This window comes from Microcebus murinus, chromosome 16 (genome assembly GCF_040939455.1).
Source record: "Microcebus murinus isolate Inina chromosome 16, M.murinus_Inina_mat1.0, whole genome shotgun sequence".
In the NCBI taxonomy this organism is placed as follows: Eukaryota; Metazoa; Chordata; class Mammalia; order Primates; family Cheirogaleidae; genus Microcebus; species Microcebus murinus.
In genome coordinates this window covers 1,841,514-1,855,239 of record NC_134119.1, presented here as the reverse complement: position 1 = coordinate 1,855,239, position 13,726 = coordinate 1,841,514, and the positions used below count along the sequence as shown (strand labels likewise).

The window sequence follows — 13,726 nt, the reverse complement described above, 5'->3', positions numbered from 1 at the left end:
GTTGGTGACCATGTCCTTCCAGGAGGGGCCGGGGCACGCCCCATACAGCTGACACGGAGCTCCCTGACCGAGACGTTGGCAGGTGCAGGGACTGGTTGGCATGTCCCCAAGGAAGTGACTTGAAAAAGTTTCCTTTCATTGAGTCAGGCAGACCTGTGCTCATGACATTTTTCTCAACATTGGGAATTCCAGGTGCTAAGGAAGCACCCAGCAGGGTCAGCCCCGGGCCCTGTGCCTGGGTGGGTGGCGTGTGAGGGACGTCACCGTTGCCGTCTACACTCCTGTCTCCAAAGGGCAGGGCTGCTCAGCTCTCCTTGGAAACTGGGATCTGGGAACTCTGAGCAATTTCTATTTCATGCCACCTCTCAAGCTAATAACTTCTGCTAGGAACGGCAGGTGCTGGCTTCTCGGTGAATTTTGCAGGAGCTTCAGGCTCCCACATCTAAACACCTGTGCTCAGGTAACCCAGCCCCTACCCCCTGTTCCCGCCCTCCAGGGCTGTTCCCGCCTCCGCCCCTCCCCTCCTCTGAGTCTGCAGCACATGGAGTGTACAGCGAGCACTTGGTGGAGAGTGCCCAGGAGAGCATGGGCGCCCTGCAGAGCTGGCCCCACGGAGAGCCTCGTGCATTGAGGCCGGAAGGACTAGAGTGGGACCCGCCCCTGCATCTCTATCACAGGAAACTCGGAAATGATCCATCAGCATCCACCCGCTAAACAGTCATGTGCACCTCAAACCCCGATGGCGGGAGGAGACCCTGCCCCCATGGCAGGTGGGGGTCTGTACTGCTCAAGGTCATAAGTCAGCCCCTTCCCTTAACAGATGGGGCTCCTGCTCAGCTCTTCATAATTCCAGGATTGGATAATAGAAAAATAGGATAAGCTATAACTTTTTGCATATAGATGGGGTTGCATAAGATTATGTTCTTCCCTTGACACTTTTTTCTGTCTTTTTTTCCTTTTCAAAAAAAGGTAATAAATAATTTAAAACCCTCTGCGGGTCAGCGCTGCATTCATTATCCGTCTCTCCCTGGCGTAGAGATGGGAGGGGAGTGGCCCCCGCTTCCTACAGCACTGAGCGTCCCCGCGGCCTCACCCGGCAGTCAGGGCCAGTCACACCATTGTCACCCGCAGGACACCTCCCCGTGCAAGCAGAGCAGACCCGCAGGGCAGAGCTGCCGGAGGTTAGGAGGATGGAAGGGTGTGCCAGCCAGGGAGAGCACAGGCCAGTGCAGGGCAGGTGCGGGCGTGTGGTGTTCGTTTGCTTGTTCTCAATGTGCACTTTGCCCATGAACTGGGCCCCGGCCTTCCAGTGGAAATGGGAGACTGTTGTTGTTTCTCTGCCTTCGTCCGTCACCCTGAGATCCTCGAGGAGGATCCTGCAAGCTGTCAGAAGTCCGGGAAGTCCCCCCGTAACCACATCATCCTGGTGTCCAGGGAGTGGACGGAAGTAGGGAGGGCAACTTCCTTGGTGCTCGTCACTCTGCAAACGTGGGCACCCGCCAGGCTGGACCCAGAGACCAGCTCTGCAACCATGACCGTCCCGACCCCACTAGTTCCAGGACCTCCCACTTGGGCTAAACTATCAGGACCCGGTGAGCAGGCATGCATGTATACATAAACACATGCATGTGTCCCCATGTATATCTACACGTATGTAGGTATCTGCACATATACATCTGTGTGTGCATACATGTACATCTATGTACATACACACGTGCATATGTGCATAGTGCTTCGTACACATGTGTGCATATGTAGCATCTAATGTTTAGTACCAGTGGAGTAGAGCAGTGGTTCCCCATCTTTTTGGCGCCAGGTACCAGTTTCATGGAAGACAATTTATCCATGAACCGGGGTGGATTGGGGTGATTCAGATGTGTTACGTTTATTGTGCAGTCAGACCTCCCCGCTAACGACAGTCTGTCTGTGCAGCCGCTCCCCGCGCCAGCACCACCGCCCCAGCTCCGGCTCGGGTCATCAGGCACTGGGTTCTCATAAGGAGCCGCAGCCTGGACCCCTCGCACACGAATTTCACAGTGGGGTTCGCGTTGCTGTGAGAACTCGATGCCCCTGCTGGTCCCACAGGAGGCCGAGCTCAGGCTGTGGTGCGAGCAATGGGGAGCAGCTGCAAGTACAGGTGAAGCCTGGCTCGCTGGCCTGCCGCTCACCTCCTGCTGTGCCGCCCGGTTCCTAACAGGCCCCGGACAGGACCGGCCTGCAGCCCGGGGCCGGGGGTACCACAGGAGTGCAAGCCACATTCAAATCACACCCCACGCTCAGTCATCGCTCGCTCAGAAACACACAGTACAGAAATGCATCAGGGGAAATGAGCAGGTGTCATCTGCCAGGAAGTACTTTTAAGAGTAACTGGAAGCGTTATTTATATTTAGTGCAATTAAGCATCAGTGTTTATCCGCCGTGTTCTGAATGGGCCCGAGATGACTGCGTGTTCAGAACACGCCTGTTCCACGGGGTAAGTGCGAACTGCCGCTGACGTTTTCTTCCAGGGAAGTGGGTGCATCTCCCAGGCAGAGCCTGCACAGGTCTGGCATTGGTTTCCACCAGATTTTGTTATTACATTTGTCTCACAGCTTTAAAATAGTAGCAAATATGTGCAATTTATTTAAACAACACTGGGGAAATTAACGCCATGCTAGCTCATCCTAAGCAAATGAAGATAAAGCAGGTTTAAAAAAAAATCAGCTATATGAAAACCCTTCAGAATTGTGAGCCTGGAATTCAGAGGGCCAGGTGAGCTTCTGCTGGTGCCGAAGCATCACCAGGTGAGACAGACCGGCTGTGTCTGCCCCATCCACTGGAGCCAGGACGGCCCCGCCCCCAACATCAGGAAGGATGCGTTTGCTGAGTTGGCTGCTTGGCCTCACGCAGACGTGCTCAGGAGCAAAAGCTGACACGTCCCTTCTCCTGGGCGGGCACCTACTGACCTGAGTGTGGGGAGACCCCGTGGCAAGGTGCGTGCACATGTGTGTGTGTGCGCGTGTGCGTGTGTGCACGTGTGTGTGCGTGTGAGGAACAGCACATCCATCACCTAGAGGGCTCATTAAACACGGATCCTGGGCACACCAGAGTCCGTGCGTCCCAGGGGGACCTGGGGATTTGCATTCCTAACGCGCTCCCGGACGCCGACCCTGTCCGGTCTGGGGTCTATGGGAGACGTCCTGAGGGAAACGACACGTAGATCCCTGAACAGGTCCCGCCTCCTGCACGGGAATAGCGGTTTCTGCCAGCCCACCCCTCGCCGGTGTGGGAGCCCTGAGCAGGGGTGGCACTGTCCCGCTGTCCCGGGGCTCTGGCCCTGGGGTCAGACACCTCTGCCCAGTGAGCTGCGTGGCCTTCAGGGCTTGCTGGCCTGTGCTCTCCCTGGTGGGGCGTCTGCTTCCCTGAGCCGTGACGGGGAGGGGGCAGGGGGTCCCCGCAACAGCGTTTGGCCCGGAGCCCAAGTGCTCAGTGCGTGGTCACGGCGATTGTTACTGTCTCTGTTTACTACGTTGTGTTACTTCAAGGCACTTTGAGCAGTGGGATTAGTCTGGTCTTTCCCATCAAAGCTTTCGCTTTCTCAGCCCAACCTGTCATCCCTCCAGGGTAAAGACAGGCTCCGGGAGGTGCCGCCGTCTGGGGCCGGGGCTTGCAGGGCAGGTGGGAATTCTTCAGAGGAGGGGCCTGTGTGGCCACCCGGGACGCAGGGTCCTGCCGTCAGCCCCCCAACACTCGGGGCCTGCAAGGCTCTGGCTACCACTGGAGACCAGCCGTCTACACTCCGGGTTGTAGGGGAGGATGCACGACCAAGACTGTCCTAAAGACAGTTCCTCAAAGGTCACCAAGGAGCCAGAGAAGACCCCACCCCAACCCCACGAGAGCTGAGGACGAGGCGTGGGGCAGCCTCTGCTGGTGTGATTGAACTGAGGTTGGTGTGATGGAGCGTTTCCGTGGCGACACGGCCACAGGCCATGGTGTGCACCTGGCGCCACTGCCTTTGACAGGACAGCATTGACCGTGGAGACCTGGGTTGTGAAGTGCTGCAGACTCTCGGATGCAGGAGCTGGGGGCAGGTCCCATGGGGGTGTCTCGCTGGAGTGTGGCTTGTCCAGACGGATTTTTCCCACCAATGTGGCTCTATGTTTGAGCATTTGGGAGCAGATTGATTTTTTTTGGTTTTTTGCATCAAGTAGGCAGTTGTGTTTACGTGTGTTTAACTTATTTCTGCGCAGACTCTTTTGCAAAAGGGAGTGGGGAAGGGGCTCCGTGCCCAGAGGCCAGCGCTCAGACCATCCGTGCCCGGGGTGGGGGGGATCTGGACGCAGCGGAGGGTGGGCCCTGCGGTGGCTGCAGGGTCAGTTTCTGCGGAGACGCCTCCTGGCCAGCTCTGAGCTCGGCCTCGGGCCGCCCTGCTCCGAGGCCCGTCCTGTTCTTCGGTCTCGGAGATTCAGAGTAACGTGAACACCAGCCAGGAGGACTGCGCCAAGGCACCATGTGCGGCACCTTGAAATAAACCCGGTGTGTCGTGTGCATGGACGCCACGTGCATAACGTGAGGCTCCGTTGGCTGTGCTAACCGTGGGAAGTCATGTGCAGCACAACATTTAGAAAGCGTAGAAAGGCAAAAGGAACAAAGGAAGATAACATAAAACGCCCTGGTGACCCGAGTTTACCTTTTGATGTGTTGCCTTCCATTTCTTTCTCTGTTCTTTAAAAACACTGTGGCCGTGCTGCGTGTATACTTTGATGTTATTCCTCCACTTACTGATACTTGATAGACGTTTCTTCCTGTGGGAGCCTCAGCAGAGTAACTGTCGGTGACTGCGATGTCCCGAGATGCAGACCTAGTGTCGTGCATTCAGCTATTGTTACTGTCCGACCTCCAGATTTTCTTTCTGTATTTTTACTGTTATAAAACTGTCTGCAGTGAACATCTTTATACTACGGTGATTTTTGTCCGTGTATGGAGTCAGGGGGACGGATGCCCAGCTGTGGAGTTACTGGGTCTGGCGGGTCATTTCTGAGGTTCTTGGTAGTCGCCGGCAAACTGGCTGCTGGCGGTGCCTGGCACGGGCATCGCGGGTCCCACCACTGCCCGCTAACGTGGGCGGGGCCTTTCTCAGCGTCATCTGATATCATTCCCATAGCGACCCTCTGAACTCGGGGCTATTGCTATCGGCCCTGTTTCATAGGAGAAGAAACCAGTGTTTTGAGAGATTAAGGGACTTTGCCCCATGTTACCTGAATCCCTGGTTGCCCCTAAACACAAGGCGAGAGGGCTGCTTGACGCTAATCCGACTCCTCCTTGTCGCCCTGGCAACGCCATCCCAGTGCTGAGGCTTGATCTCGTTAAGTCTTGTCAATGTGATAGGTGAAAAGGACACATTACTTTGATTTGCATTATTTGACTACTGGAAGATGCGAACATCTTCTATAACTTTATTGACAGTTTATATTAATTTTGCTGTGAATTATCTATTCATGCCCTTTTCTTGTTTGAAAAAAAATCCCATTTTTTTCTTATTGACTTGTAAGAGCTCTTTGTATTGTGACTATTAATCCTTTGTAAAATTTGTTGTAAATAATGTTTTCCAAATTTGTTAATTGCCTTTTGGGTATATTTTCTTAAACAGGAGTTTTATTTATTTATATTATTATTAATTTTTTTTTTTTTTTGAGATGGAGTCTCACTCTGTGGCCCAGGCTAGAGTGCCCTGGCGTCAGCCTAGCTCACAGCAACCTCAAACTCCTGGGCTCAGGCCATCTTCCTGCCTCAGCCTCCCGAGTAGCTGGGACTACAGGCATGCACCACCACGCCCGGCTAATTTTTCCCATATATTTTTAGTTAGCCAATTAATTTCTATTTTTGGTAGAGACGGGGTCTCGATCTTGCTCGGGCTGGTTTTGAACTCCTAACCTTGAGCGATATGCCCGCCTCGGCCTCCCAGAGTGCTAGGATTACAGGCGTGAGCCACCGCTCCCGACCTTAAACAGGAGTTTTAAATTGAAGTGTCTTAGCTTTTCCTTTGTGGTTTCTCCCGCTGCTGGGGCTCTGAACGCCCCTATCCACAGCGTTGGCGAGACAGGCAACTCTGCTCTCCTCCTGTGGTTCCCCTTCCCCATCGGCTGTGCAGCCGCCTCCCTGCAGACGGGTCTTGCTGGGCTCTCCCATAACACCCCCCCGTCCGCTCTTCCCCCTCAGTCCGGGGCGGCTCAGAACCCCCAACAGACCCTTTTCCTTTGCACAGACGTGACCGCCGCTGTCACTCTTCTCTCCCCTCTCCCCCTGACGCCGCAGAAAGCACGGAAGGACGCGGACCTGGAGCCGTCCCCGCCAACGAGGGACACGCTGCTGCCGTGGCCCCAGCGCCAGAACCCCGGCGGGCTGAGGCGACAGAAGCGGGACTGGGTCATCCCGCCCATCAACGTGCCGGAGAACTCCCGAGGGCCCTTCCCGCAGCAGCTCGTGAGGGTGAGTGGAGACCCCTCCCGCTTAGCGTGGGCGCCGAGGCGTGGGCGCTGGCCGGGCTGCGTGGCACAGCGAGGGGCAGCACTGCACCTGCCGCCCACGGCCAAGGTCCCAGCTATTTGGCGATGAGACCGTGTGGCGCAGAGGGGGACGGCGTGTCCTGCCAGGCAGACGGGACTGGAGTTACGGCGGTCTCTCTCGGTCGTTTTCAAATGACGGCTCTTGAGCACGGGAGCAGGAGGGGGCGGGAATGGGGAGCCTGGCCTTTGACCTCTGACCCCTTTGTTTGGTCTGACCATTCACATTTCTTTCCATTTATGACTGAGATACCGGGTCTGGTGGGAGGGTGGCACGTCCATGACAATGGCCACCACGCTGAGATACCGGGCCTGGTGGGAGGGAGGCACGTCTGTGACAATGGCCACCATGCTAAGATACCAGGCCTGGTGGGAGGGAGGCACGTCCGTGACAATGGCCACCACACTGAGATACCTGGCCTGGTGGGAGGGAGGCACGTCCATGACAATGGCCACCATGCTAAGATACCTGGCCTGGTGGGAGGGTGGCACGTCCATGACAATGGCCACCACGCTGAGATACCGGGCCTGGTGGGAGGGAGGCACGTCCATGACAATGGCCACCGAGCTGAGATACCGGGCCTGGTGGGAGGGTGGCACGTCCATGACAATGGCCACTGAGCTGAGATACTGGGCCTGGTGGGAGGGTGGCACATCCATGACAATGGCCACTGCACTGAGATACTGGGCCTGGTGGGATGTGGCACGTGTGTGATAGTCCCCGGCTGAAAGTCAGAGCCTTGAGCCTGAGGCCAGGCCGGGGGTCACGGTGGGCAGTGGGGTGGCCCGTCTGCCGGCTCCCCGGCGTCACCGTGTTCCCTGCAGCCGCCACGGGTTGCTTTCTCTGCAGACAGAATTTGTTTTACAAATTTGTGCTTCTATAATCTAATCCATCAGCCAGCAATTTCTTCTTCCCTTTGAAGAAAATTGCAGCCCAATCTGAGCAATAATTTGATAAAATGATGGTGAGAATCCCACTAAATAGTTCCCATGCGCTGTGGAAAAGCCTCACCCCACTCTTTGGACACGAGGTCCCCGAGTGTGACAAGGGGTCCTCCTCGTTGCCGGTGCTGCCTGGCCTGTTTTGTTTCTCCTGCCTTTCGACACGCAAGGCCGGGCTGTGTCGGGAACGGAGACAGCGAGGAAAGAAGCACCAGCCCCGGGAGCCCCCACGGTTCTCTGCACCCCCAGCGCCAGCCACCAGGGCCGGCTGACCCGGCCGAGGGGCAGCAACGGCAGGTATTCAGGCAGAGCTCTGACGTCAGCGAGGGCAGCGTGCACACCCACTTACGCTCCACCAAGGTGGCTCGGCTGCAAAATGCCACCCGCCTTCTCCGTCCCAAGCTGGCCCCACCGCCCAGCGTCACCGAGCCTCCTGCTGCTTCCTCCCGGTGTGGGGCTCTCCTGAGCCCCCCGGGTCCCTTGAGTCACCTGGCTGGGTCGGAGATTTCGCTGTTGGGAACTCAGAGCTCAAGAGAAGCTATAAAGGACTGAAACCCCATCCTGGGGCAGTTCCCAAACCCCATCCCCTGGGCCAACTGGCCACCCCCAGGCCCCTGCTCAGGACGATGCCAGCGGCAGTTCTGCAGCAACTGCGCCACCCCCCCCACACACACCTGCAGGCACCTGCTGTGTGCTGGCTGTCCCTTGCATTGTCAGCGGTCTGAAATGTTTCTCCGAGGGGTTCCTCCTTGATGTAAACAAGCTTATTCTGAAAGGAAACTTTGTATCCGGCGGGGATGGGACCATCGCCAGGACAGAGGCGTCCCCTGTGAATGTCCTCAGGACGGGGCGCAGTTGCTCGGGGAGAGAGGTGGCCGTGCTACATGCCACATGTGGGCACTGCCCCACATCACGCCGTGTAGACGCCATCGGTCTTGCTCGGGGGTCGGCAGACCCTTTCTGTGAAGGGCCAGAGAGCAAATATCTCCGGCTTTGCAGTCTCTGCCGCAGTGGGAACGCAGGCGGGGCCGTAACACACACTAACGGGCGGGGCTGTGTCCCAGCGAGACTCCGTTACCCGGCGTCGGCCCACGCCGTGATCTGACAGCTGCCGGCCTGACCCTTCCCGAATTCCCGGGCAGTCTGCCCCACGCCACCCTCACGGCTGTGGCAGGTGCGTAGTCTGCAGAGCGAATGAACGATGATTGGGCGCTCTGGTCTGCGCACACACACAGGAAGGGCGTGTTCCTGAATCTTGGCCGGCGTCTTAGCTCAACCGGAACATTCCGTCGTCCTGACCTAGGGCTAACAAGTGGGACGTTCTATCTGTGCTCCCATCTGTAGACAGCTTATAAAAGGTGCCAGAAAATGGGGGGAGGGGGTCACATGGGCAGAACCTTGCCCCAGAAGGTACCCAGGCTGCGTGTGACCCGCTGGGCTCATTGGTCCTGCGTGTCCGTGTTCTGCTGGGCTGTGGCGAGGTCACACACCTGCGCTTTCCACCTGGCCGGGCGTCTGCGTGGCGGTGGCTGAGGAAGTCAGGGCTGGGGGCCAGGGCCGGCTTCCCCCAGACCAGCGGAGAGCTGGGGTCCCTGACGGGCGGGCCACGTTGTCTTGTCAATCAACAGGGACACTGGGCTTACTGTGCCCCAGGCTGGCACACGGTTTTCCCGTTGGCAGCAGGGAAATTCGCCCTCCCGATTCCCACACCCCGGGAGAAGGTGGGGGAGAGGAACAGGTGACAGGAGCTCTCAGCCCGGCGGACGCAGCTTCCTGAAGACGCTCTTTGCCGTTGATGTTTCCCAAACGGCAACGGGGGGACACCAGACGTGAGTTTGGCTCTCGGTGTCAGGGTGCGGGAAGCTGCGGATCCGTCGGGCCCGGAAACCGTCACTGGCAGCTGGGACTCACCGGGCTGGCGCTGCCTCTGTCTGGGGGTCTGTGGCGTAGCTGCGGGTCAGAGCGGATTTGCCATCCACTCCCCATACCCCAGACGTGGCCAGCAGCCCCGAAGGAAGGGCCCGCCCATGCCGGGCGTGTCTCTGGGGAAGGGCTGTGAGCAGGGCGTGGTGTGCCGGGGCTGGCGGGCGGCTGTGGGGACGTCTCCAAAAGCCGCCCAAAAACCGGGCACAGCAGGATTCCACTTTTGCTCCTCGTGCAGGTTCGTGGGGCTCCCGGCTCTGGGCTCCGGCCACTCAGGGCCCCAGGGTGGGGGGCTCGGGCTTGCGTGGCGAGCAAGTGGTGTGCGTCAGTTTTGCCCACGTCCCCTCCGCCAAAGCCCACCCGCTCACTTGGCCACGGCCAACTGCGGTCGGTGGCTGCTGGGGACACCCAGCTCCGTCCCCAGGGGGGGAGCGAAGCGTGGCTGGTGGGCGGCTAGTCTCTGCCGAAGAGGTTTCTGGACGTGAGGCCAGCCCTGTCCTTTCCTCCCCAGGGACGCGGCTGTCCCGGGTGCCCACAGCCACCGGCAGCTCCGGGCAGGCGCCTCGGGCCCTTCCCAGCCCCGGCCTTCCTCACCCTCTGCCCCGCCGCGCTCGGTGCATGTTCGTCACGTATGCGCCTGCCCGCGTGCTGTCTGAGAGCGGCAGAGACCTGGCCTGCGCCCCGTGCGGTAGCAGCTCCTGGCACACAGTAGGCGCTGCACTTGTGGAGGGAATGAATGAATGAGGGAACAAGTGAGTGACGGGCGTGATCGCGACGTGCACGCTGCACTGGGCGTGGGGCACACACCAGCGGCACGGCCCCGGGGTCCGGCAGGCGTCTCGGCACGGCCGGGCCTGGTCCGAGGTGCTCAGAGTGACGGCGTGGCACACGCCCGGGCCTTCCTGGGGCAGATGTGTCTTCAGCAGATGGAAGAGGAGATGTCCACGTGGCTTCCGCAACAGGTTTATCCTCTCCAAACGGACGCCGCACACACGTGTGTGTATGCACACGTGCTCACATGCATGCCACCCCACTCACGCACACACGCACACACTCGTGTTCCCATTCACTGCCTCCCCTGCCCTCCCGTCTTCCCTCCGTGGGACTCTTGTCTGGCGCAGCCGTGGTGTGGGCTGCTTTGCCACCCGTTTCTGTCCGCAGGAAGTCGGTGCGCTCCCTGTCGCGTTTCGGGGCAGAAGGGACCCGAGTCGCCGGGCCGTGCTGAACGCAGCGGGACGGGAGCAGGAAGCGGGGCGCAGAGCACTGCGCGGTTCAGCTGGGATCAGCTGCAGCTCTGTGCTCATTAAGGCATTTCACTCTGATAAAACACGTTAAATGGAAAACAGGCGGAGAGGAGGAGGCAGAACATTCTTCCCAAAAAGCCTCTGTTAATTACCGGCTTTTTCCTTGGAAGGAGAGTCACGGCCCTTCCCGAGCGCTCGCTCCATCGTGCAGGGAGAGAGCGGCGACCTGCCCGTGCGGGGAGCCCTGGCCGGGGAGGGTGGCCCCCATCGAGGGGCCATGGTGCCATGGGCACCGGCGGCGGGTGTGCCTCTGGAGGGAGATGATGGGGAGTGAGGAGACGCCCCCCGAAGGCCCTGGCTGTCTGTTCTTCCCGGGCAAGGAGGGAAGCAACTCACCGTCAGGGGCTGATGGCCTGGGAAGCTGGCGAGGGCTGGCGGGGCTGGCGGGGCTGGTGGGGCCGGCGAGGGCCGGTGGGGGCTGGCGGGGCTGGTGAGGGTGGCGGAGGCCAGCAGGGGCTGGAGGGGGCTGGCGGGGCTGGTGGGGGCTGGTGGAGGCTGGTGGGGCTGGTGGAGGCCAGCAGGGGCTGGTGGGGCTGGCGGGGCTGGTGGGGCTGGCGGGGGCCGGTGGGGGCTGGCGGGGGTTGGCGGGGGCTGGCAGGGCTGGTGAGGGTGGCGGAGGCCAGCAGGGGCTGGAGGGGGCTGGCGAGGGCTGGCGGGGGCTGGTGGAGGCTGGTGGGGCTGGTGGAGGCCAGCAGGGGCTGGTGGGGCTGGCGGGGCTGGTGGGGCTGGCGGGGGCCGGTGGGGGCTGGCGGGGGTTGGCGGGGGCTGGCAGGGCTGGTGAGGGTGGCGGAGGCCAGCAGGGGCTGGTGGGGCTGGCAGGGCTGGCTCTCCCAGAGGAGCCAGGGCAGACGCAGCAGGGCACTGTTTAGGTCAGCAGGGCACCTCCGGCTCGGAGCTCGGACAGCGGGGCCGTGGGTCACATGCCGGACTCCACGCAGGCGTCGGGATTCAGGGTGTAGGGGATGTAGGGTTCTCCCATGGCCGTCAAGAACCGCCAGCCATCAGCTTGCAGCCTGGTCTCCTGTGCCCGTGGCGGTGGTCCCCACGCGTGTGCATCCGTGCAGGGCATGGCGAGCCGCTCGCTTCCCCAGCACACGCCTTAGGTCTGCCTCTGGCAAGGCTCAGAGCGAGGATAACATCAAACTTTTAAAGAGGATCTACTCCTTGGCGACGTCTCATAACAACTCAGGATTTGTTAACGTGAGGTTGTTGGGGCAACCGTAGGAACTGGCCCGAGACGAGGAGGAGGGAGCGTGCTCCTGGGGACGGGTCCTGTGGCCGTGGGGGCTGGCGTGTCAGAGGGCAGGGAGTCGCGCACGCAGCCGGACAGCTCGCGTGGCCCAGGCCGACGGAAGTGGAATGCTCTGTTCACGTTTCCGAGGTAACGTGGCTCCCACTTGGTGGGCGTGGCTTCACATCCAGTGACTGTTCATCACATTCTGTGTGACAGAGGTGAGAGGTCACACGCTGCCCTCAGGGCCCCGCACTGGGTCTGCGTCACGGGAGCATGTGACGTGTAACGTGTGACGTGTGATTCAGTCTGCAGCCTAGGCGTGTGCACACGTGTGTGGAGCTGGCTGAGCTGTAACGCCATGTCCCCTTACAGCGTGTGTGGGTGACCTGCATGCTCACCGTCCAGCCCGCCTGAGAGCCTGTTTCCTGGTTCTCCGGTGCATCTGTTCACGTGGGAATGATGACGTGGCCGTCACTCATTGTCCTACGGAAGCAGAATGACCTCCCGGAGCACGTATGTGCGTGCGCTGTTCCCCTCCCACGCGTGCCCGTTGTCCTCGGGAGGTGGTCCGGTTCCTCACCTGTCACGCAGGACCCAAGCCCCGACGCCGCCCCTTGCACCCCAGACTCCAGCCGGGTTGGCGACTCTCGGACTCCACATTGCTCCAGCGCCCGGTTACCTGGAGCCCCACGAGCCGGCTCTCCCTCCCTCCCAGGGTTTTCCCACTGCGCCCGATGGCCCCGGCCTGGCCACCTCCTGCCTCCTCTGAGAGGCCCCCACTGCTCGGGACCAGCGGAGGCCCTCCGTGGGGTCTCGTGGCAGACCCTCCGCCTGTCACTGTGGCAGAGAGTTCGACATAGTTTTCTCAGTAATCACCGCACTGTGTCCCCCACAAAACCTAAAACTCCTTGTGGGATGGGCCGTCTGCCAAACAACACTGAAGACAGAGTAGATGTCATTAGGACTCACCGGACGGGTGACTAGTGGGACCCCCACGCTCCTCTGTCCTGGTCACCCCTCGCAATCGCTGTGAAGCGGTTGAGTCAGGTGCAGAGGATGGGACAGAAAGCAGTGATGGGTGACTCTGCATCTATGCGGCTTCCCTCCGAGCGCCCCTCCCAGCCCCTGCACCAAAGCCTGGGTGGATCTCACACAGAAAACCAGTCTTTCTGGTCACGAGGGTTATAAGATGGGGCTTAGAACCGACAAAACAGCCTGCATGTAAAGAGATAAATCCTAGAAAATATATAGCCACAGAGAGCGACTCGCAAATGTGCTTACAAACTCTGCCCAGCCCCCTGGCTGCCCGTGAGCTGTGTGTGCACAAGTGACGCTCTGAGGACCCCCGTGAAGGGCACGGCTAGGAGACTGAAGGCGCTAAGCAGAGAGTCGGCCGCTGCCTGCTGCAGGGAAACAGCTTTAGAGTTGACTCCAGCCAAGTCACTCAATAACTCCCTGATATCACAGAAATAAACACCCTTCAGAGAAAGGCAAGAGAACCAGGGTCTCTACAGTGTCTCATCTACATTGATCACTATGCAAACAAAAATTACTAGACATGTAAAAAACAGAGAAAATGTGACCCATGATCAAGAGGGGAAACTAACCCTGAGATTGCCCAGATGCTGGAATTAGCAGCAAGGCTTCTAGAACATCTCTTGTAAATACGTTCAAAAGATTTAAAGAAAAACATGGTCATAATGAATGAATAGACAGGGACTCACAGCAGATAAGTGGGCACTCTAAGCACATAACCACATGCAAATGATAAACCCGAAAAG

The 13,726-nt window shown here is 59.3% G+C and overlaps 1 protein-coding gene across 1 annotated transcript in view; it reads left to right on the top strand.

The window, feature by feature from the left end:
- CDH4 (cadherin 4) overlaps positions 1-13,726 on the top strand; it is a 410,136-nt gene that overhangs the window by 302,540 nt on the left and 93,870 nt on the right. The window contains exon 4 of the mRNA XM_020281742.2: positions 6,295-6,468. Coding sequence (XP_020137331.2) covers positions 6,295-6,468 — 174 coding nt within the window. The remainder of the gene's footprint in view (positions 1-6,294; positions 6,469-13,726) is intronic.